Genomic DNA, 24203 nt, shown 5'->3' with positions numbered 1-24203 from the left:
TGCAAGTCTCAGTCACTGCTTGCCCTCCGTCGAAAATTGGCGTCATTAGAACCAAGCACAATTATCGCTGCCACCGTCTATTTGAACCAAATAAACAACAAAAACAACAACAACAACGAGCTTGAATAAATTTTTTATTCAAAAATATAAAATTCGAGGTTAGGTTTCCTAGGTTCTTTAGCTTCGCATTTTGGTCTAATTATTCTTATTAAATGTCTTGATTTTTTTTGGGTTTAATTGATGCAGCATTGATCGAAATCCTTGCTGGTCTTGAACATTAATGCGTTTTGGATGGTGCTGGTGGTGGTAGGTTGTTCCAAATTAGATCTACAATTTCTAAATTGTTGCTGGTCATGCAAATCTAATTTAGATTTATTTTTCTATGTTCCAAGTTTTGAGGATTAATAATTTCATTTTGGCAAAATACGCTTTAATAATTTCAACTTTCAATTTACTTAAAATAATCCAAACTTTCAATTATTCAAAAATAATCCCAACTTTTCATCTGTATTTTCTTTCTTCAATCCCAATTACTAGTAACCTGGAGAAAGGGTTAATTATTTTTGCAAAAAAAAAAAAAATGCCACCTGTCGTTTATTTATTGATTCTAAAAAAAATTGATAACTTTTTTTAAAAAACAGAGAAGATTAATAAATAAATAATAATAAAAAAACAGCAACAACAATAAAACAAAACCAAGCCTACCATGAGCCATGACCACTACCAGTGGCCATGGCCACCCCAGTCCAGCCCAGCCCAATTTCCAACAAAAACTCTTGATTTCCTGCGCCCACCACCCATTTCCGACCCTTCCCCCCACCCCAACCTAGTCCTTAAATCGTAGTTGTTGGGATCGATTTTGAAGAGAGGAAGGAAATCGAGAAATAGGGGTTGAAAATCGATTTCTGGGCTGTAGGAAGAGAGGAAGAACCGATTTTGGTTTTCTAGGATGCAAAGGGATGTTAGCTTTTGCATGGGGTCCAATTTAGAAGGCTTGGTTGGGGAGGGGAATGGTTTCATGGCAAGAATGTCAAGGGCAGTGACAACTTGTGCAAGCGGAGATATTTCAAAGTTGGCGGTTTTGGAAGTGGGTTGGGTTTGGGGGGGCGATTTTCGAGGTTAGGGCTTGTTCGATGGCAAAATCAAGTGGCGGGGGGCTAGAAGGGGGTGGTTTGAGATTTGGTTGGGGAAGAGGGGCTGGTTGTTTGGAGTTTAAAAAAATCCTTTTTTTTTTTGTGTTGAAACGTGTTAGGTAACTTATAGTAAAGACATAAATTGCAGAAGAATGATGTTCAAGTTGATGAACAAGAGCAGGCCATAATACATCTCCATCACCATTCTCCTCCAAGGCTTCTTAATTAAGAAAAGGAAAATATGAGGTGACCTCATTAAAGAGAGCATTCAAGGATACATCGAGTCTCTTGGATTTCACATCATAGCATCTATCTATATTCGAACTGAGCATATCAAAAAAAGACTCAAGTGCTTGCCTTGAGGACAATTTCTCTCTTAATTGAGAAAAAATGTGAACAAAAGAAAAGCATCCAAACACTTGCAAATTCCCAAAGGGTGGTGCTTCCCTAGTAAGAAGTTCGTGAGGTGCTGCTGTAGCTTCTTTTCTCTCTCTTCCCCTTAAAAACAAAAAAAAAGGAAAAAGGAGAGAGATGTCCCGTCCTTTCTTTATGCACATTCATATACTTAGCCAGACTTTTGTTGACCGGTTTGGGATTAAAGAAAAAAAATGTAGGTGAAAGTTGGAATTATTGTATAATATTTGAAAGTTAGGATTATTTAAAGTAAGTTGCACAATATTAGGATTATTAAAGCGTAATTTAACTTTTGTTTTGGTTTTATAATGTTTTTCTATGTTCAATATAATATTACAAGATTTTCTACTAGATTTGATTCAAAGCATTACAATTTTTTTATTTTTTTTGGAATACTAGTTTATTGTGGGTTTTATTAATTTTGGTGTTTTAATTGATGTAGATAGTAGTTTAAGACTCCACATATAAGAAGGATTCAAGATGTTAATTTTAGAATATTGATTTTGGTGTATTAATTCGATGTTGTAGGTTTTTTTTAATCGTAAATAACAATTTGTTGATGAATATATATGGGATTAATGTTTATTATGATTATATATAATTGTCTGCTAATTTTTAAGTGAAAAAAATGCAATAAAAAAATTGCAATTAAAAAAGTTTATGTCATGATGGGCACCGGTGCAAATAACAACAAATGTGCACCGCTTAACCAATGATATTATATAATATCACCATCGATTTTGAACCAGTGCGAATAATTTCAATTATTCGTACCCCTCAAATCTCAACCGGATCAAAATCGGTGCGAAAAGCCGGTTTTGAACGGATGCTCTTTTTTTATTTTTTTACTAGTGATATGTACATGAATAAGATTGCGTGTTTTTGAGTGATAAATGTCTTACTACCTTTTATGTTCAAGAATATAACTTAATAGGATAGAGATCGTACCCAAAACTGGGAGAGAGAGAGAGAGAGAGAGAGAGAGAGAGAGAGAGATTGTAGCTCAAAAATAAAAAAGTGTTAAATAAATTCCCGACATCAATATTTACTACAATTGCTTTGTCTTTGCATGAACTTGTACAAACTCTTTAATGGATCTAATTCACACTAATTTATCATAAACCACTAATATTAGTGACACTATATATGTTTGTTTTATAAATAAAAAAAATCATTACATTAAAATAAAGGTTATTATGCTAATATAAAAATCTTTGTGGCATTATAAAGACTAGAACAAAAAATTTTATATACTTGTCAATATGAATAATACCATTACATCATAGTTTAGGTTCATCACAATAATATTAAAGGTCACACAGGTTTTAACAAAGATTACTATACTAAAAATAAGGTTACTATATATGTTAAAATTAGAGTCATTATGTTCCATATAATTCCAGTTGCGTGCATATAAATCTCAGGTTAGTAGTAATATTATTGTGAACCTGAAAATAGTATAATGCACTCGCACTCTGATGCACCATGAGAATGGTGCACCCGAAAAAAAATATTAGGCATATTTTAAAGAACATGGGTAAAAAAAGAACAAACTAGTGTTGAAAAATAACATATTAGTGTTTGATAAAAGAGCATGTTTGTGTTTGACAAAGAACATGGCATTACAAAGAACATAAAGTCTTTACAAAAAGAACATGTTCTTTTTCATGGTTTACCCGGGTGGTTAAATGTGCTTGAAAAAGAACCCTATGTTTGACAACAGAACATGTACTTAAACATAAAGTCTTAGAGGTGATCATTGGGCGGCCCGGGCAACTGAGAGAAAAGATTTCACTTCTCGATCCGGGCCGGATCAAGCCAAGATTCGTGCTTGATTTTTTGTGCCAAAAACCCACCCAAAATGGAGAGACCGTGTGAGCTTTTCGGGCCATTTTCAAGTTGAGAAAAAAAACAACTAAAAATAAATAAAACAATCCAAAAAAAATAAAATTTCGGGCTAGGTCGAGCCCGACTCGATTCCAGGTCGAAAAAATCTACCCTAAACTCGTCAAAAATCGAGCCGGGCTAAGTATGATCGGACTTTAAAGTCCTTACAAAAAGAATATGATTATACATTAAAGAATATTTTCTTTTTCATGATTATTCAAGTGGTTTAATCTAACATTTTTTTTAATGTACATACATTAAAGAACATATTGTATAATGTAAAGAACATATATTTCAAAATCAAAGAACATAATAATCAAACTCAAAGAACATATTATGCTCGTGTTTGTTATAAATGTCTATAATGTTATATTTTTTTTCTCATGCTCTTTTAAATATACCTAATGTTTTATCTGAGTGTACCATGCACATTATTGTGAACCAGGTCATGTAGACACCTAAAAATGTCTCCCAAAACCAAACCCGATGATGAACAAACTTTCACCGCCATTATTGGTCAGGTTGAGTATTTAACCTTTGGAGTGCTTAAATCCATGTTTTCATTCAATACATTTCATAAACTAATCCATTTTCTAGCTCATTTCCCTAAACCATAACTTGTTTTCCTCTTTTCGTGTCCACATCACAAAACCGAGAGAAACTGATTTTGTGGCATAATAATTTTGATCCAATATTATTTGGTTGGATATACCTTGAAATAAGCTTTCCAACAATATATCATAAGCCCAATTCCAATTTAAAACGAAAACGATATGAGCCAAACACTAAACTCGGCCCAAAACCGACACCCTTATACTAAAACGGTCATATCTTAAATATAAAAATGATTTTAACCTGATTCTAATTGGGTTGGAAAGAAGACTTGATAATCTTTCCAATGATATATTATATTCCTTGTTCCAAGTTACGGATCAAAAGTTACCGTAATTTTAAAAACGCGTAAAAAAAAAATGAAATTACCGCATCCACAGTTAAATTGCTGCGTCATGGGAGATGGTGACGTGACACGGGGCCTGATACCATGACACGAGAATTCTCAACATGTCACGGTGCCTCGTGCCATGACACGGGAATTCTCATGATTTTTTTCCGCATTCTTTCCACGTGAAAATTCCCCGCGTCATGGGAAACTTTGTCGCGACACGGGAATTAATGCCGTGTCACGGTATAATTTCCTGTGTCATGGCACCCTTCCCGTGACACGGGGCAGCTCCGTGCCTTCTCCGCGTAATTCTTCACGCGTTTTACCACCCATGTCACATAAAATTCTCCCGTGTCATGGGAATTTGTGCCGTGTCGCGGCATTATTTGTCGTGTCGCGGTACTCTTTTTAGGGTTTTTATCCTTTTTAGGTTTTTGTGTGTTCCCCCTACTCATTTTCTCTATAAAAACCCCCCTCCTTTCTACAGCTCGGGGCATCAAATCCTTCTCTCTTTCTCTCTTTTAAACCAAACATCATTCTCTTCTCTCTCTCTCATATTCTAAGCCTTAAACCTATATTCTTAATTACACAATTCTTCCCTTAAGCACTCCAAGTAGTACATACAATACCCGAGGTTCCGTCCTTAAACCATGGCGTGAAAGGTACCAATAACTGAGGGTTTGGACCAAATCAAATACACATTTATTTAATTTAATTTTCATTTGTTTTATATTTTTTTATTGAAATTACTAACAATTTATTCATGATGTAGCAATTTTAAGGAATGCGCGGAATGTGAGTAATTAATTAATTTAATTACTCTTTTTATTTTAATATTTCTAGTATCAAGATTATGTTTATTTATATTTTATTTGACTAACGCTATTATTGTTAATTTGCTTCCAATATTAATTTATTCTATTATTATTTATGATCACCATATTGCATGCATGTTTAAAGGGAATATGTAATTGAAAATCATGCCTAATAAGATAATTTGGACGACCGGTTTAGGTTCCTTTTTAATCTTGTTATTAAATCAAGTGATCACTAATATTTTAGAATTATATGTTGCATTAATATTCAACCAATTTAGCCTAATAATATTTTGGAGCAAATTGGATATTTTGTTTGTATGCCTTTTAGATCGCAGGAATAACTTTTCAATATAAGAATCGAGTAGAGGCCAATACGGGCGAATGTGACTCCATGACTCACTTCGTAGCATCATCCTCGATCCTCTTTTCGTGGTTTCGAACCATATGGAGTTAGTAATCTCATGGATTATGAATGGGGTGTAACTTTCACGGGTCACTCGTTATTGCCTATCATTGTCCCTTAATCGTGGTTGCCTTAAATGATCCGTGAACGGTTTACAAGTTCCTTAAAAACTTGTTGGCGGCTCCCTACTTTCTTTGTCCCTAATTGTATATGTCAATTCCCACTTCCTATGAGTTCCAAGCATATTCACAACATGCTTTTATGTAGGCGCACTTCGAACGACGCCTACAGGTCCACATAAGCTGTTTTAAATGTCTGTAATGTTCTTTTTTTCACCCATAATCTTTTGAATATACCTAATGTTTTATCCGAGTGTACCATGCACATTATTGTGAACCAGGTCCACACAAGTTTTTTCCCTTGAACTTGTGGGGGGATTATTGTAAGATAGTTGGAGAGCTCCAAAGAAAAACTCATTTAAGAGTTGGAAGGAAAAGATCGAGTGAAAACCATTGTCCCATATATATCAAATACACATTAGTTATACTTAGAGGTGTCAAAACCGAACCAAACCTGAAAAAAAATGTGCATTTTGAATTATACCCAATTCGATTTGGTCTAAGAAATTCAAGACCCAAACCTGATTTGTAATTGAACTACACTCAACCCGAATCTGAATTTAACCCGATTTGAACTTAACCCAGCAGTGATTTGACCCGAAATGAATTTAATCTGAAATTGATTTGACCCAACTTGTACTCAAACCTAACCAATTTGACCCAACTTAAACTCAATCCGACCGAAATTGACCTTTAAAAAACCCAATTCAATCCGATTATTTTTTATCCGAACTGATATATATTAGGCTGACCCGATTTTCATCTAACCTAATTTTGACATGACATGATTTCAAACCTGCCTTTATTTTAAACCCAACCTATTATTTACCTTTTATTTTATTTAAACATATATTAATGACAAGATATGAAAAGATGACACATGAATAACTTGATACCAACCCAATAACAAGATAAAATAAACTCAATAATTACTCCATTTTTAAAATGAACTTATTTGAATATTAAATTTGGTCAATTCAACCAAAATTCAACGAAACGAGAAAAGTATATGAATCAAAATTGACCTAATACATTGAATAAACCTTAGTAACCAAACCAAACTTAACATAACCAAGATCAAGTGAACCGAAACTAACCCGATCCAAAGTCATCTTACCCTAAATTAACCCCGTTAAACCCCCTTTTAAACCCAAAATGCGAATTTATTCGAATCGAATATGAATCGGTCTGAAATTGACCCAATATAGACTTGACAAATCCAGGCTCAAAAATGACCTGATCCGACCCGAGGTGGGAAAATAGGGTAATTTTGAACCAAATACACCCGACCCAAATAGACCCCGACCTAGCATGGATCAACCAAACTCTATCTGGTTATCCGAATCAACACCTATAGTTATACCTTGTTAATAGTCGGAAGTATGTCTTTAGGTAATGTTTAAAAATGATCAAGAGGCTATGTGGAACACATGTACGAGATCACGTTGACGAGGCTTGTGATGTGCGTGTGGGCTATAGGTATGTATGTGTTTATTAGGACCTAGCCTTTCTTTTTTGGTATATCGTTAACTAAAATTTGTTTTGATTAGTTGTTACTAGCAACATTACCTAGTTGTTACAAATCAAAACCCAAGGCCATTACACAATTGTTATTCTTCTTTTTTATTATTGGATACACCTACCCTATTCTCTTGAAAACAATCTATGGTTCTAGGCAATAATTATGAATTCCTCCGTCAATTGTTTGTTATACAATTCGTGCTAATCTTGGAGGGGGTCGTTTACTTTTTACAGCATTAAACGAGCTTAAAATCATCTTTCACATTAGTGGCTCATGTCTATGTCATGAAAATTCTTGACACTACTAGAAAACGGCCAATTTAAAATGGAATTATTACGACGGACCTTATTTTCCGTCGCAAAATTTAAATTCAACGACGGAATTATTACGACGTCCACCATTTCCTCGTCGTCATCATAAATGAGAACTTGCCTTTTCTCCTTTCCCTTATTTTTCTTCGACGTTTCTCCTTTTTTTCCTCCCACCATTACCACTTGAAAAAGATGTTAGTAACATGCCATGATATTATTAACATTATAAAAATTACAAGTATAATGAGCTGTATTATGGCAACCGGACGGGTCGAGGTTCTAGGTCTTCACAACATTACACACCGTCCGTTGTTCTTTAGATACAGAATCAGATGAACCATAGGGTGGAGGCTCTTCGTAGTGAAATCTGGAGTAAAATTCGGAGTGAAATGGATGTTGAGATGCAAACCCGAATTCAAGCTGAGGTGGCCGAAATGGAGAGGAGAGCCGAGGCGAGGTGGAATGATTTCATGAGTCGATTCGCAAACAACGACTCATGTTCCACTTTTCAGCCTCAGCGTTGAGACCCCAAGGATGACCCGGGTAGTGGAGGAGCAAGCCAGGGTACCCCGGCATTTGTGTAGCTTAGCTTTGGTTTATGTAGTACAGACATGTAGTAAATTAGAATTTATGTAGCGTTTGATTATGTTGCCGCTTTTGTAGAATAACTATATATTATGTAGCCTTTGGATATGTTTAGTTTAAACATAGCTTTTGTGAAAAATATATATTTATATTTCCGAAATTGGATTATGATTTTAATTTTCACAAGTATTAGGTGCAGGAATTAGGTTATTAATGCTGTTTTTTTCTTACAAAAACAACTAGAATTTTGGCTTTGTGAATTATATTTTGCGATGAAAAAAATTAATATTAAGTTTGTCGGAAGTGATTTGCGACGAAAAAATGGAAGAACAAACCGTCTCTAGAAGACTCAATAACGACGGAAACTTTCGTCGCAAATATAGAGAATTTGCGACGGAATTTAATTCCGTCGGTATATTGCGAGGGATTTATCTGTCGCAAAACAACGACGGAATTTAATTCTGTCGTAAATTCTCTATTTTTGCGACAGAATTTTCCGTCATTGTTAATTCTTCAGCGACGGATTTTTCCGTCGTAAAACTGCGACGGATTATGCTTGAAAGTTAGATTTTTGTTCGACGGAAGATTTCCGTCGGTAATTCCGTTGTAAAACTTCTTTCCGACAGAATTTTCCTCGGAAATTCCTTTTTTTCCTACGAAAGGTTCCGACAGAATGTTGCGACAGAATTGCGTCGTAAATGCTGTTTGCGACGGAAATTGGCCTTTTTGCAAGGGAAAATTTCCGTCAGAAAGTGACCTTTTTCTTGTAGTGTGATTTCATCCATCTATGTCACATCCCATTGAGATATTATCGTATATTGTTTGATATGATAGAATATTAGCATATGTTATTTTGAGTATTTTAGTTAATTTTCGAAGATTTTAAGATATCTTTTGATACTAGGACTAGAATTTGTAACTTCTATATATTCCCGATCGTGATTAATGGGTATCCTTTTGGGAAGAAGGGTCGGCAGTTATATGATCTTAAAACTAACACTACTAGAAAAACATAAAATGGCACTGTAGGGAATATTTCAAGCATTCCACACTTGAGCCCCACTGTGATCATACACTTAAGTATGGTGGCGTCCAAAGGGAAGGAAGCTAGAGCAAAAGAGTCGCCAAAAAGTTTTAGGAACTTGTAAACCGTTCACAGGGTGAAGGTTACACCCCTTCACGATCCATTAGACCGCTAACTCCATAGTGAACCTGAACCATGACTGGATATTCGGGGATGAAGGTACAAATCCAACCTAAAAGAGATTGAACCTGCCCTAATAATAAGCCTCTACTTTATTTGTTCTTCTCATATTCATGTGCGCTATCTGACTAACATACAATCAATATATTAACCCTAAACATGTTTACTACAAGAAATTAGAAATTTTGTGACAGCCAAATTATGTAGCAAAAATGATTAAAACAATCGCTAAAAGTAGTTACAACAGCCAACTGCCGTAATGAGTTTGTCGCAATTTGATGAGTCACAAAATTTCATTTTTACGACAGTTTGACTATCGTTAAAAAAATTACGGCGACTTTTTTAATTTCAGCGACAGTTTTAAATTTTGTCCCATAAATTAACTTACGACAGCATATAACTGTCCAATAAATATGTTTTAGAGACTTTGCGACGGTCAAAAGCCATCGCAAAATAAATAAAAAAAATTTTAAAAAAAACAGGAAAACCCCCACCAACCCAGCCCTCTTCACCCACTATAAACATTAACCACCATCCTCAACCTTACAAACCACCACCCACCGCCCCCACAATCCACCTAACGCCACCCAAAACCAACAAAGAAAAAAAAAATAAACACATAAATAATACCCACAAGCGAACTTTAGATCTGGAATTTTAAACCCTAAAAAAACATAAGGTACGACATTAAAACCAAGAAAAATCAGAATTAAATCAAACCTAACAAGAATCAAAATTAAAATGAAACCTAACAAGATCTAACAAATGCCTAAAAATAACAACACATCAAAAAAAAAATACAAATATATATCAAAAAGTATATAAAAAAAACCCCCACAAAAAAACAAACAAAAAATGAATGAACTACAGAAATTATCTAAAACACTACAAAATTCGGAAAAAAAAAAAAACCAATAAAACATCCACCAAATTGAACATAAGTAAATGAAATTAAACACATAAACAATAATAACCTTTAAATAATGGAAATTCACCCCCAAAAATCAAAGTTAACTTCAAATAATTGAAAATAGACACAAATGATCAAAATAAAACGAAAATTAACGAAACAAAAATAGAAATTTAAGCACAAAATTATAAATTTGGGCGAAAAAAAAGCAGAAAACAAATAAAAACCACAATAATAACAACGAAAAAATACAAAAAAAAAAAATGAGCATACCTTCAAAAATTTCTTCTTTAGATTTTCATGGTCAAATTCGACCACAAAAACCATAAAAACTACAGATTTGGAATTTTTATGGTCGAATTCGACCAAATGAACTTCAACATCACGAAATTGGACCACAAAACATGAAATTTGATAAACCCAAAGAAATTTGACCATGAATTTTGTTTCTTTTCAAATTGGAAACAAAGAGGAAAAAGGAAAATGGAGAGGATATGAGATGAGAAACAAACTGAAATAAGGTTGGGAAGAGGGACGATACCTGCAGTTAAACTCAGTAAATGGAAAATTTCTCTCTCTAGACCCTCTCTTTCTCTCTACGTTTCTTCTACTATGACGAATAAAAAGAAGGGGAACCAGGGCTCAAAGAAGGGGGAATCGGCAATGGAGACTTGTAAGTTTGCTGGAGATTCGGGTAGCCCAATTGTTGGTGGTCAGAAAACTAGGTCGAAGGGGGATGTGGGTCAAATTCCGCCATTAAAGCTGGACCTTGATCAAGAGATGGAGCATCGATTGCTTACTCCACAACAATATTTGTATGAACTGAACTAGATCGCGTGAGAAATCGAAGTTATCTGAATGGAGGACAATTTTCCAGCAGAAGGAAATTGGGATTCTGGGTTCGAAAAACAGAGCATCTTTGAACTCGATTCAGGTAACTCCAAAACCTCCTGAAATTGATATGAATCCTAATGATGATGTTGTCCAATCGAATCCTATTGCTTTGCGATTGACTATTGATGATATAGCTGAGTAATTGAATTATTAGAAATTAGGGGTAGTTGCTTTTACGATTTTTGCTAACCCGCATGTGAAAACTTTTGAGGGTTTTTGCATCAGAATTTGGGGGAAATCAAACATTGAAAAGGTCATTCCATTAAAGAAGGAGGTGTTCCTTATTAGGTTCTTGAATGTTAAAACCAGGGACAAAGCTCTTGCTAATTTGCATGTAATGATTGATAGGAAACTTGTTTGCCTTAAACAATGGGAGGATGGGATGGATTTGAGTGTGAATGATGCTAAAATTCCTATATGGGTTCAACTTCCTAGCTTACCATTGAAGTATTGGGGTAAAAAGTGTTTGGAGAAGATAGTTGGGCTGATTGGAGTTCATATTAGACCTGATTCAGCAACTCAAGCTAGGGACAGGGCTGCTTATGTCAGGTACCTTGTGGAGATGGATGTTAACCTACCTTTTTCTGAGACAATCTCTTTTCTAGATGAGAAAGGGATTGTGTTTGAACAAAAAGTGGTCTGGGAATGGAAGCCTCATTGGTGTTCTATATGTGGTGAGTTGGGGCATGCTGATGGGATATGGCAGAAACAGAAGCAGAAAACTAGACTGATCTGGAAACCAAAAGCTATGTAGAAGGAAAGTCAGGAGAATGCAAAGGATCCAGAGCAAGAGTTGTCAAATTCTGTTCATGTTTTCATTCCTGTGAGAAGGGAGAAGGTGACTCCTATTGGGGCTACAACTCAAAGGCAGGATCTGAGTACTCATAATTCTTTTGCTTCTTTGAATGATGAATTACCTCAAGGAGAAAGACAAGATGAGAGGGAGACAGAGAATAAAGTTTTCTTTGGTTTTGTAAGTGATGATGTTGACAAACAATCTGTTCCTGTAAAGGAACATGGATAAAGCTGTGATTTGGAACATTAAGGGCTTAAACAGATAAGCAGCTGGAGATTAGGAACTTTTTGAGACTGCATAATATAGGTCTTTGCTGCTTGATTGAGACTAAGGTGAAGGTGGTTAATTTTTCTAATATTTACTAAAGAATGTTTTGCTGGTTGGTGTGTCACTTCTAATTTGTCTTAGATTAAAGGGGGGAGGATCTTGGTGGCTTGATTAAGTGATATGTTCTAGGTTGATATTTTGGTTTCTCAACCTCAACTTATCCATACTAGGATTGTTAATAAGACTCTTCTAAAGTCTTTTGAATGTTCTTTTAACTATGGGTTTAATGGTGCTGGTCAAAGAAGCTCCTTGTGGGATTCTCTTAAGGATATTGTTGGAAATGTTTCTGGTCCTTGGGTGATCTCAAGGGATTTTAATTGTCCTTTGAATAGTGATGATAGAATTGGAAGTGTGATTACTAGTGGTGAGATGGCTCCTTTTAGGGTGTATGTGGATCACTGTGATTTACAGGATATGAGTCATATGGGTGCTAGGTATAATTGGGCAAATAAGCAGTTGGGGGATGCTAGAATTTACAGATAGCACTTTAATTAATTCTTATTGGGTTGATTCTTTTCCTGGTTCTTATGTGCATTATTGTTTAGAACTATGGTATGATCATTGAACTGATATTGTGCATTTTGATAGGAAGGTGATGTCTGGCCCAGACCTTTCAAGTTCTTTGATATGTGGGGCTCTCATAGTCAGTTTGCAGATTTGGTGAAGAATGCTTGGGGTGTGGAAGTTACAGGAAGGAAAATGTTCAAAGTTGCAAAGAAGCTTAAGGAAGTTAAGAAAGCTCTTAAGAATCTTAACAAAAATGAGTACTCTGGTATTGAGTGTAGATTTTCAAAAATTAAGAAGCAGTTGGCAGATGTTCAAGAGAAGATTCAACAGGAATATAATAATGCTGAGTTAATTGAGCTGGAGAAAGGTTTGTTAGACAAGTTTGCTGATGTTAACAAGCATTATTACAGTTTCTTGCAGCATAAAGCTAAGTTAGACTGGTTGAAGCTAGGAGATGAGAATACTGCCTTTTTTCATAAGCATATCAAAACTAAAGATTATAAGAAGAGAGTGGTGGCTATTCATGATATGAATGGTATTTGATTTGAGGAGGAGAAGGATGTGGCTAAGGCTTTTGTTGATTATTATACTTGCCTGCTGGGAACAGAATATCAGTGTGATTTTAGAGTGGATCATAGTGTTGTGAACCAAGGTCCCTTAGTTACTACTGAGCATGGGATGTTTTTGACTGCTCCTTTCACTAAGGAAGAGATTATGAAAGCTATGTTTATTATTCCTGGGATCAAAGCCCCAGGTCTTGATGGCTTTAATAGTAGTTTTTACAAGATGAGTTGGGATCTTATTGGAGATAACATTTGTGAAGATGTTCTACAATGTTTTTGAGTCTGGAAAGATTCGAAAGGTGATAAGTTGCACTAATATGGTGCTTATTCCAAAATTTGATCAACCTAGCTCAGTTACAGATTTTACAATTGCTTGTTGCAATGTGATCTATAAGGTGATTACTAAACTAGTTTGTAGCAGATTGAAGAAAATTCTTCCTCAAATTATTTCCCCAAATCAATCTGGGTTTGTCCAATGAAGGAGAATCTATCACAATATTTGCATAGTGCAAGATTTGATTAGAAGATATCAAAGGAAGAATGTTCCTTCTGGGTGTATGTTCAAGGTGGATACAAAAAAGACTTATGATTATGTCAATTGGGGCTTTCTTAGGGGCATGATGTGTGCTCTTAAATTTCCTGAGCAGTTTATTCAGCTTTTTATGGATCGTGTTACTACTCCCAGCTTTTCTCTAGTGATAAATGGAGAGGTCTATGGGTTTTTTCCTGGCAAAAAGGGTTTGAGATAGGGTGATCCCTTATCTCCTCTCTTATTTGACATTTGCATGGAGTATATAACAAGATTGTTTCAGAAGATTAGTGATCACAGTGAGTTCAGTTTTCATCCAAGATGTAGAAGTGTGAAGCTAAATCATCTGGTCTTTGTAAATGATTTAATAGTCATGTCTAGAGGTAATTGCAAGTTTGCAAAGCTTTTAATGAGAGGTTTAGCCACCTTTGCTGCTACCTCAGGTCTGGTTGCAAATGGGGGTAAATCGAATGTTTATTTCTGCAATGTGGAGCATAAGATCAAGGAAAATAATAAGTGTTTGGTTTCCGGGATGGGAGTTTACCATTTAGATATTTAGGGGTTAAAGTGAATGCAAAAAATTGTCTAAAGATGACTGCAGTGTGCTTGTGGATTAGATAGTGGCTAGGGTGAGAGCTTGGGGTGGAAGGACCATGTCCTATACAGCTAGAGTTACTCTAGTTAATGCTGTCCTTATGTCTTTACACACTTATTAGGCATCTTTGTTTATTCTTCCCAAGCAAGTATTGGGTGGTTTTATGAATATTTGCAGGAATTTTATTTGGGATGGGAAAGCTATCTTTAGCAGATCCCCTCCTATTTCATGGGACATTATTTGCAGAACTAAAAAGCAAGGAGTCCTTGGAATCCAAGACTGTGTTACGTGGAATGTGGTTGTTATGGGGAAAAATATTTGGGATATAGCCAATAAAAATGACAGTCTCTGGCTGAGATGGGTTAATCATCACTATGTGAAATGCAAGAATTGGAAAAGAATGAGATTCCCTTCTCAGGCAAGTTGGTTGTGGAAGCAGATTTGAAAAGTGAAGGAAAGGATAAAAAAAGGCTTCTTAGGGAATTCTTGGATGCATAATGCAGCTGACTATACTGTTGCTTCAGCTTATAGATGGTTACATGATGACAGATCTGATGTTCCTTGGTGTAATTGGGTGTGAAATAGGTATAATGTACCTAAACACATTCATTTTGTGGATTGCAGTTTGGGGGAGATTAAAGACTAGAGAGAAATTGAAGAGTTTTGGGATGCTGGATGATTATAGTTGTCCTCTTTGTGGAAACTGCTCTGAATCAAATTCTCACCTGTTCTTTGAATGTGATTACAGTCAGAGAGTTCTGAGTATTCTGCAGGACAGATACAGGAAGCAGTTGAATTTCAAGAATGTAGCAGAGTGTAATGATTGACGCTTGAAAGCTAGAAACAGGTTCCAGAAACAAGTTTATCAGAGTACCTGTGCTGCAATTGTATATAATATTTGGTAGCAAAGAAATAGAGATATTTGGGATGCTAGAATTAATAGGCATAGTATTGTTGTAAATAGGATCTGTTTTGATGTTTACCATAGAATTATCAGTATATGTTCTAGGAAGATAAAGGTTAGTGAGCTTAATTGGCTCAGGGGCTTATGCCTAGAGGTTTAGTAACCTCAGTGTATTTCTTTTTGTGTTTGATAAAATTTTGCCTTTTCTCAAAATAAAAAAAAGGTTGGGAAGAGGAGAGCAAAACAAAGAAAAAGAGTGGGGAGGAGAGGAGAGAGAAGCTGAGAGGGAAAATAGAGAGGACAAACGGCGGATGGCAATTTAGGGTTTGGTGTAGGCTTATGAATTGGTATTTAAATACCATTAATTTAAAACTTTACGACAGCCATAAGCTGTCGCAGTTCGAAAACTGTCGTAATTTGTGACAGTTTATAGCTTCCGTAAATATTAAAAAAATTTAATAATTATTTTTAGTGTCTTTTGCGACAATTTATTGGCTAAAAACTGTCATAACTTAACGACGGTTTAAAAAAATCGTTGTAATATTACGACAGCTACAAAAATCATCGTAGAATTAAAATATTACAACAGCTTTACTAGCTATCGCAGAAAAAACTGTCGTTATATGCCCGGATTCTAGTAGTGAAATATGAAGGGTGGCATAAGTCAATGAATGAAGAAATTCGGGCTTTAGAGGATGACAACACTTGGACTTTGGAACCTTTTCCCCAAGGTAAAAAGGCTCTGATCTAGTGAGTCAACTGGTCTATAATAAGACCAAGTTTCATTCGAATGGAGGAGTAGAGCATCTCAAGTCTCGTTTGGTGGTCTATGGGAATCATCAGAAAGAATGTGTGGATTATGATGAGACTTTTGCTCCGATTGCTAAGATGATAATGGTGCAAACTATACTTGATATTGCCGCTGCAAAGAATTGGGAGCTACACCAAATAGATGTACACAATGCATTTCTCCATGATGATTTAGATGAAGAGGTCTACATGAAACTGCCGCTAGGGTTTGAAAGCTCAAATCATTCCTTTGTTTGTAGATTGCGGAAGTCACTTTATGGTTTGAAGCAGGCTCCTCGTTGTTTGTTCGCTAAACTCACTACAATGTTAAAACAGTATGGCTTCTTACAATCCTATTCTAGTTTCTTACAATCCTATTCTAACTACTCCTTATTCACATATAATACAAGCACTACTCAAATTACTATCTTAGTGTATGTTGATGATTTGATTATTTCTGGGAATGATTCCGCTGCATTGACTATTTTTAAGGCTTATCTGTGTGACTGTTTCAAGATGAAGGATTTAGGTCCTTTGAAATTTTTTTTGGGGATTGAGGTGTCTCGTAGCTTTACAGGTTTGTTCTTGTGTCAACGGAAATAAACTCTTGATATTATTTTTGAAGCAGGTTTATTAGGCGCTAAACCTAGTGGTTTTCCCATAGAGAAAAACCACAAATTGGGTCCAGCCACTAATGAATGGCATTTATGCCACTCTTTTATCCTTTTTCTCTAAGGATTCTCCCCTCATTTGCATTTTTTTGGCCCTTTTTCTAAGCATTTTTACTTAGTTTTGCTCCCTCTTTTCTTTTCTCCTTTATCTTCCCTTTTCTTAGTCTTCTCTCTTTGTTTTTATTTTGATTTCCATGCTTTTATTTTGTAGGTATTATGTGCCGAAAGAAAGAGGATATCAAGAATCCAAGCAAACTGTAGTTCGCGGGGTGTTGTGCGGCTGTTGTGCGGGCGCGCACCCTTGGCTGTGCGGGCGCGCAGCTCTGTTAGAACCCGTGCAGCCAGGCTGAAGAAACAGAGCCTAACCGGAGAGTTTGCAAGACCTATTGTGCGGCTTCTGTGCGGGTGCGCGACCTGTAGCGCGGGCGCGCTTGATTTCCCCCTACCCATAAAGTTGCGGCCACGCACTATGCTGAGAGGGCGCACACACCTACTGTGCGGGCACGCATATGTCGTGTGCTGGCGCGCACGGCTGGGTTTCTGATTTCTTTGCGCCTTGTTGTCCAAGTCTCTTTCTTTTGGAGGAGCCACATATATATAGACGGGACTCTTTGTAATAGAGGACACTTAGTACTAATTCCATAGAACATTAGCCTAATATAGAGAGAGAAAATAGATTGTTATTCAAGCATCCTTTATTGTATTCAACTTTGCTCAAGTTTTAATCTTCAATCAATCAAGCAAGAATCCAAGTTTTCATCTTTCATTAATCCTTTCTTTAGTAATCTCTTCTCCTTTCCTTTAGTATTATTTATTTGTTATTGTTACTTATACTTGTCAATCTTATTAGTCTATCTAGTTGTTATTGATTTTAATCATGTTTTGTTTTGAGTTTCTTGACTTTATTTCTAGTTTTGATATTATGTTTAATCTCCCTTCTCTAGGCTAAACTTTTAGCTAGGGGAAGGGGGTGGAAGATATGATTTGATATTGGATGAATGATGATGGTTGGATTGAACTTATGCCATATATTGATGAAAGACATGATTTTTATTAGCTCGAGATTATTGTTGCACTCTATTTGATGTTTTCTAGTTTAAATGCATGAAAGTGATTTGAACTAGATTAGGATCATCTCTATTTTAATGATTTCATGAGAATGATTTATTAAAGTGGAGTTTTTATGGATTGTGCTTCTTTATTCTCTTGATTTGTTTGTAACTAATAGGATGCATGAGAATGATCCTTATTAGTGTAGACCTCTTTCATTGATTTGCCTAGACTATTTCATGAGAATGAATTGTTTAGGTAGAATCTTGTGTTCTTTGGCATGTGTTTCATGATAATCATCATTATTCCCCTTTTTCTAATCATATTGGACACCCCCATATCCCTAGCGTCAATTTCCCTTGATTTTAACCATAATTTTCGTGCTTATTTGTAGTTTTAGTGTTCTTACTCAACAAAACCAACAAAAACAATCCCCTTTTCACTCTTGCATTAGTGATTATTGATGTTGAATTAGCGTGCTTCCCTAGTGGTTCGACCCTTTACTTGCCACTAACTAGTTTGGTGTAGGTTTAGGTATTATAAGTGATTAATTTGGTTAGGGTAGTAGCTTAACGACCTATCTAACCCATGATCAAATTTTGGCACCGTTGCCGGGAAAGCGGCTTGTTTAGCGTATATTATTGCTTTTGTTAGAGTCATTTTACTTTCTTTTCTTTTTGTTTTTTTTTGTCTTATCATCCTTGTAATTGCTAATAGTTTTCTTAGCTTTGGTGAATGCTTATGAGGTCTCAAGGAGCACCCTCACATCAAATTGACCACGAAATCAACCGAACCTTGAGACAAGTCCGTAGGCTTTATCAAGACGAGGGAAGAGGTTTTGGTGATATAGTTGATAATGAGAGTGATACTTACTCTTCAAGTTCACCAAGCGGATCAATGGCGGGACAAGAGAATGATGTTTTGTTCTGCGAGTTTGGAAATCCGGAGGATTATGAGCTCACAGGGGGGATTCTGCTACCCGTCGCGGAAACCAACTTCTCAATCCATCCACAATATACTCGAATGGTCCAATCGGAGCAATTTTCCAGAAGTGCAAGTGAGGACCCTATTGAACATTTGGACCGATTCCTTGAATTGTGCGCAATGATGCAAACCAATGAAGTGATTCAAGACTACATTCGTATGCACCTTTTCCGGCAATCACTCACCGGACGAGCAAAGAAATGGCTAAAGCAAGTAAAGCCTAACACTCTCACAACATGGAGGGAGGTGGTAAAGGCGTTCTTGAAGCGCTTTATCTCCAAGGAGAAGATCACTGAAATGAGAAGGAAAATTGCATCATTTGAGCAAGATGCCGATGAAAGTCTTGGTGAAGCATGGGAGAGATTCAAAGAGTTGGTACAAGCATGTTCCCACCATGAGTACAATTAAGGGTTGCTCATGCGGTTTTTCTACGACGGATTGGAGCCCATGTCAAGAGCCAATTTGGATACGGGGGCGGGTGGTCAATTAATCAAGATCCCTCAAAATCAAGTTGACGCCACAATAGAAGGAGAAACGCTCCAAAGAGAGGTGGTATTTACGAATTGGAGAAAGTTGATCAATTACAACATCAAATTGATTAACTAACAAAAGGGCTTTCCAAGTTAAACACGAGTGTGAATGCAATTTCAAGTGGTAGAGCAAGCTCTTCTCAAGTTAACTCTTTCTCTTGTCAAAATTGTGGAGGAACGAACCATGATACATCTTATTGTGGAGGTTTAAGCCCCGAACATGTAGCGGCATACAACACAAGGCAAGAGGGATTTAGAGGAAGCGGCGGTGGAGTAGCTTGGAGACAACAACCACCCGGGTTTGTACCTCAACCTCAACAATGGAACCAACAAGCTCAACCTTCCTATAACTCCAACCCTCAATATCAAAATCCACCTCCATCTCAACCCCAAAACCCAAGAGGAAGCTATCCAAGGAACAACCAATACAATAATCAAACCCAAGCACCTCAAAGAAATCATCAAGAACAAGCACCTTAAGCGGAGCTAACTCAAACTCAACTCCTCCAAGCCATGCATGCGCAAATGCAATCTTTTGGGAAACAAATGCAAGAGATAAGAGCTCACAACAATTTGGTTGATTCACAACTAGCTCAATTGACCGAGAGAACTCCTTTCAATTCACCATCCACTCTACCCGGACAACCACAACCTAACCCATCTCACAATCCAAAACCCGATATATGCAAGGCGATCACATTGAGGTCGGGAACTTCCTGTGAAGGGCCAAATGAAGGGGATAGTGAGGAAAATAAGGGAGGAGAGGAGAGTGTGAATGAAAACAAGGGAGGTGAGAAAGAAAAGGGTGATGAGATAGAAGGAGGTTCGGAGAAGAAGAAGCTTGACAATGAGAAGACAACTTCAATTCTTAGTGAGGCTAGGAATCTTGATGGACCGATTCCTTTTCCCGGTCGGCTTGCGGAGAGGAAGTTGAATGACAAGTTTACAAAATTTCTTAGTGTCATGAAGAATTTGCATATCAACCTCCCTTTTCTTGAAGTTGTGACACAAATGCCATCTTACTCCAAGTTCCTCAAAGATATTCTCACCAACAAGAGGAAGCTCAATGATGAGCTTATCACCCTTCCACATCAAGTGAGTGCTCTTGTCCAACATAAGATGCCCAAGAAGGAAAAAGACCCGGGAAGTTTGATGAGTGTCATTTATGGCACTCATAGGGTAGTCTTTTAGGGTTATTTCTTTCCCCTTTTCATGCTTTCTTCTCTTATTTTTTGTCCTTTTTCCTTTAGTTTCTCTTTTTCCTCTTTTCTTTATGATTCTCGTGTTTTTATCGTGTTTTCCTTTATTTGGCTTATTTTTCCCTTTTATTTCCTTTCTTTGTTTACTTGTGTAGGTATTGTGAGAATCACTTTGGCAAAGGATTCAATTTGGGACCTTAATGATCAACCAAGGAAGAAGCATTTGGCTAGAGAGGGCTTAGAGAGGCCTTGGAGAGGCCTCGGAGAGGTTTCCAAGGCAAATCCAGCAGGCCGCGGGCGCGGGCCTATGTTACTCAAAATTACCAAAACTTGGCAGGAACTTGCCGCGGTTTCACCGCGAGCTCTCCGCGGGTGCGGGTAAAATGGAGAGGCCGCTCCATTCAGAGAGACCGCGGCCCCCTGATCAGGCTTTGGGAGCAGGGGATTAGCCGCGGGCGCGTGTTTCACTGCCGCGGGCGCGGGTCTCTGTTGCCGCGGGCGCGGGGTCTGCCCAGATAGCCCGCGGAGGGTTCCGTACCCATTTCTCCGCGGGCGCGGGTCTATCGAGAGAGGGCGCGGGAGCTGCCGATTTCTTCTTTGCTTATAAATAGAATTGTATTTCCTTTTTGAAAGGAACTTTTTGATAATTTTCATTAGCTTAGTTTTAGAGAGAGAATCTAGAGAGAAGTTAGAGAGAAGTTCTTGGTTTTGGATTTGTAACTCAACATTTGATCAATCAAGTTTGGATTTCTTCATTTTCAATCATCAATATTAGTGAGAATCTCTTCCTTCTTTCATCTTTTACTTACTTGCTATTTGATTTTTGCTTGTTACTTGTTCTTCTTTGGATTTGAATTTGATATTGTTGATTATTTTTTATTTCTCTTAGATTTTGATATAGAATTGAAGATTAAAGCACTTTCTAGTTATTTGTTCTTGAATTTCACCATGATTAGTGAGTAGATTAGTTGCTAGGGAAAGGGGGAAGCATGTTTGATTAATGAAATTGCTAGTTGATGCTCTTTGATTGATTGATTTCTTGCAATTAAATTGGTTGACATAGTTTTGCATGTGATTGATTAGACTAGGAGTGATCAACCTATAAGATTATCCTAGATTGCATTGCAACTCTTAATGACATGAACCATTGAATTGAAAGTTGCTCTAATTGATTGGGTTTGCTTGTGATTCTTCTTGATTTGCCTTTCATAGTGACACCTAGATTGGCCTATAGGAGATAACATTTGAACTCTCTTGATTGCTACTATTGTTTGTCCATTGCAATACTTTAATTAATTGATTGAGCTCTAAACTAGCATTATCATTGAACTTGCATGTGGAACCCATATCCCTAGTGTTTAGACCTTTGTTTTACTTGATTAGACTTGCTTTATTTTACCATAGTGCCAACCATAATATCAACTCCATCTTCGAGGTAGCTTGACTTAGACTCTAGTTTTAATCATTGCATTCCCTAGGGATCGACCCTTAACTTGCCCTATATTCATATAAGGTTGGTTAGGTGTTTACAAATTTTGTTTGACTTGGGGGAAGGGTAGATAACGACATACATTTTCCCCCTTGCCAAAGTTTCACTTTGCCGGTGAAAATTGGGAACATGGAAGCTAGGGGCGCCTTAGCTGATCTTGGAGCAAGTGTTAAGTTAATACCTCTATCCATTGCTCAAAAACTCAATATAGAGATGATCCCTACAAGGAAGACAATTCAATTGGTCGATCGGTCGGTGAAATTACCTTGTGGAGAGCTTGAGGATGTTCCAATTCAAGTGGAACACATCTACGTGCCTTGTGACTTTGTAGTGATGGATATGGAGGAAGATGTTAACACTCCTTTGATTTTGGGACGTGAAGCTCTTAAAACTTTGGGGGCGGTCATCAATTGAAAGAACAACACCATCACATGTGAAGTGGCCGATGAAAAAATTGTCTTTGAGTTTTCTAAGTTGCTCAAGACCCCCATGGTTAAAAAATGCTATAGATTTGATGTTGTGAATGAAGAGCTAGATCGCTTGGGGAGGGTCGTGATGAGGCCTCAAGATCCAATGATAGAAGCTCTTACATGCAAAGAAGAGTTCCACTCTCAAGAGGCTAAAGAGTTTGTCATGGCAATGGAGGAATCCTCAAAGGAGGAAGTTGAACAACAAGTTGAGATCGAGCTTGAGTCCAAGGAGGAGAAATTGGAAGAGAGTTCTAAGCCTCCTCCCAAGGTAGAACTCAATCCCCTTCCCCCTTCTTTGAAATATGCTTTTCTTGATAAGGAGGGAACATACCCTATTATTGCCAATGCTACCCCAGATGGTCTTAATTTGGAAAAACTTCTTGATGTTTTAAGAAAATTTAGGGATGTGATAGGGTATAGAATTGATGATATTAAAGGTATTAGCCTTTCTTTATGCATGCATCGTATTCATCTTGAAGATGATCTTTCCACCTCCATTGAACCTCAAATAAGGTTGACCCCAACCTTCAAGAGGTTGTGAAGAAAGAAATTTTGAAACTACGTGAGGCGGGCATCATCTATGCTATCTCCGATAGCAAATGGGTTAGCCCGGTTCATGTAGTTCCAAAGAGGGTGGAATGACCATAATCAAGGATGAAAAGGGAGAGGAAATCTCCACCCGGACGGTGACCGGGTGGAGAATGTGCATTGATTATAGGAGATTGAACAAAAACACCAAGAAAGATCATTTTCCTCTCCCTTTCATGGACCAAATGCTTGAAAGGCTTTCTAACCATGCTTTCTTTTGTTTATTGGATGGGTATTCTGGATTTTTCCAAATCCCTATCCATCCAAGTGATCAAGAGAAAAGTACTTTGACATGTCCATATGGGACATTTGCATACCGAAGAATGCCATTCAGACTATGCAATGCTCTCTCTACTTGGGATTGGAGCTTGCCTTTTGAGCTAATGAGCGATGCTAGTGACTTTGCAGTAGGTGTCGTTCTTGGTCAAAAGAAACAAGGAAAATCATGTGTCATATACTATGCAAGTAGGACTCTAGATGAGGCTCAAAAGAATTACACAACAACGGAGAAAGAGATGTTAGCGGTAGTGTTTGCATTCGATAAGTTTCTGTCCTATCTTATATGCTCAAAAGTTATTGTGTACACGGATCACATTGCGGTGCGGTATTTCATGACCAAGAAAGAAGCAAAGCCTCGCTTGATCCGTTTCTATCTCTCCAAGACATTCACATGGAAATAAGGGACAAAAAGGGAGCGGAGAACTATGTAGCGGATCATTTGTCTAGGCTACCTTTTGAGAACAAGGAGGATGTACTGATTAATGATGAGATAGGATTCGAGGCTCTCATGGCTTTGGTGTCAACCTCTACCCCTTGGTACGCGGATATAGCCAACTATCTTGCGTGTGGAGTTGTTCCCCCGGAGTATTCTTCTCAACAAAAGAAGAAGTTTTTCAAGGAAGTGAGAAGGTACTTTTGGAATGACCCATACCTATTCAAGCAATGCGGAGATGGCCTTTATCGGAAGTGTATTCCAGATCATGAAATTCAAGGAGTTCTTGAGCATTGTCACTCACTACCATGTGGAGGACATGGTGGTGTTGACAAAACAGTGGCAAAAATCTCTCAA

At 37.1% G+C, this 24203-nt stretch overlaps 1 protein-coding gene and 1 non-coding gene across 2 annotated transcripts; one reads left to right on the top strand and one right to left on the bottom strand.

The window, feature by feature from the left end:
• The first annotated feature begins 10861 nt into the window (after positions 1 to 10861).
• LOC145624946 (uncharacterized) lies at positions 10862 to 13616 on the top strand. The gene is made up of 7 exons (XM_081678031.1): positions 10862 to 10974; positions 11081 to 11281; positions 11369 to 11893; positions 11975 to 12149; positions 12396 to 12710; positions 12855 to 13308; positions 13381 to 13616. Exons 1-7 carry the CDS (start codon positions 10862 to 10864, stop codon positions 13614 to 13616), a joined length of 2019 nt encoding a protein of 672 aa, XP_081534157.1.
• A 5536-nt stretch (positions 13617 to 19152) lies between these two features.
• On the bottom strand, positions 19153 to 19260 carry LOC145625837 (small nucleolar RNA R71). The gene has a single exon (XR_014110738.1). It is a non-coding gene; the product is annotated as a small nucleolar RNA R71 (small nucleolar RNA).
• Between the last annotated feature and the right edge of the window lie 4943 nt (positions 19261 to 24203).

The sequence above is a fragment of the Chenopodium album genome, chromosome 3 (assembly GCF_948465745.1).
Source record: "Chenopodium album chromosome 3, dcCheAlbu1.1, whole genome shotgun sequence".
In the NCBI taxonomy this organism is placed as follows: domain Eukaryota; kingdom Viridiplantae; phylum Streptophyta; class Magnoliopsida; order Caryophyllales; family Amaranthaceae; genus Chenopodium; species Chenopodium album.
Note: the sequence above shows the minus strand (reverse complement) of the source record. Positions and strands in the feature narration are given on the sequence as shown.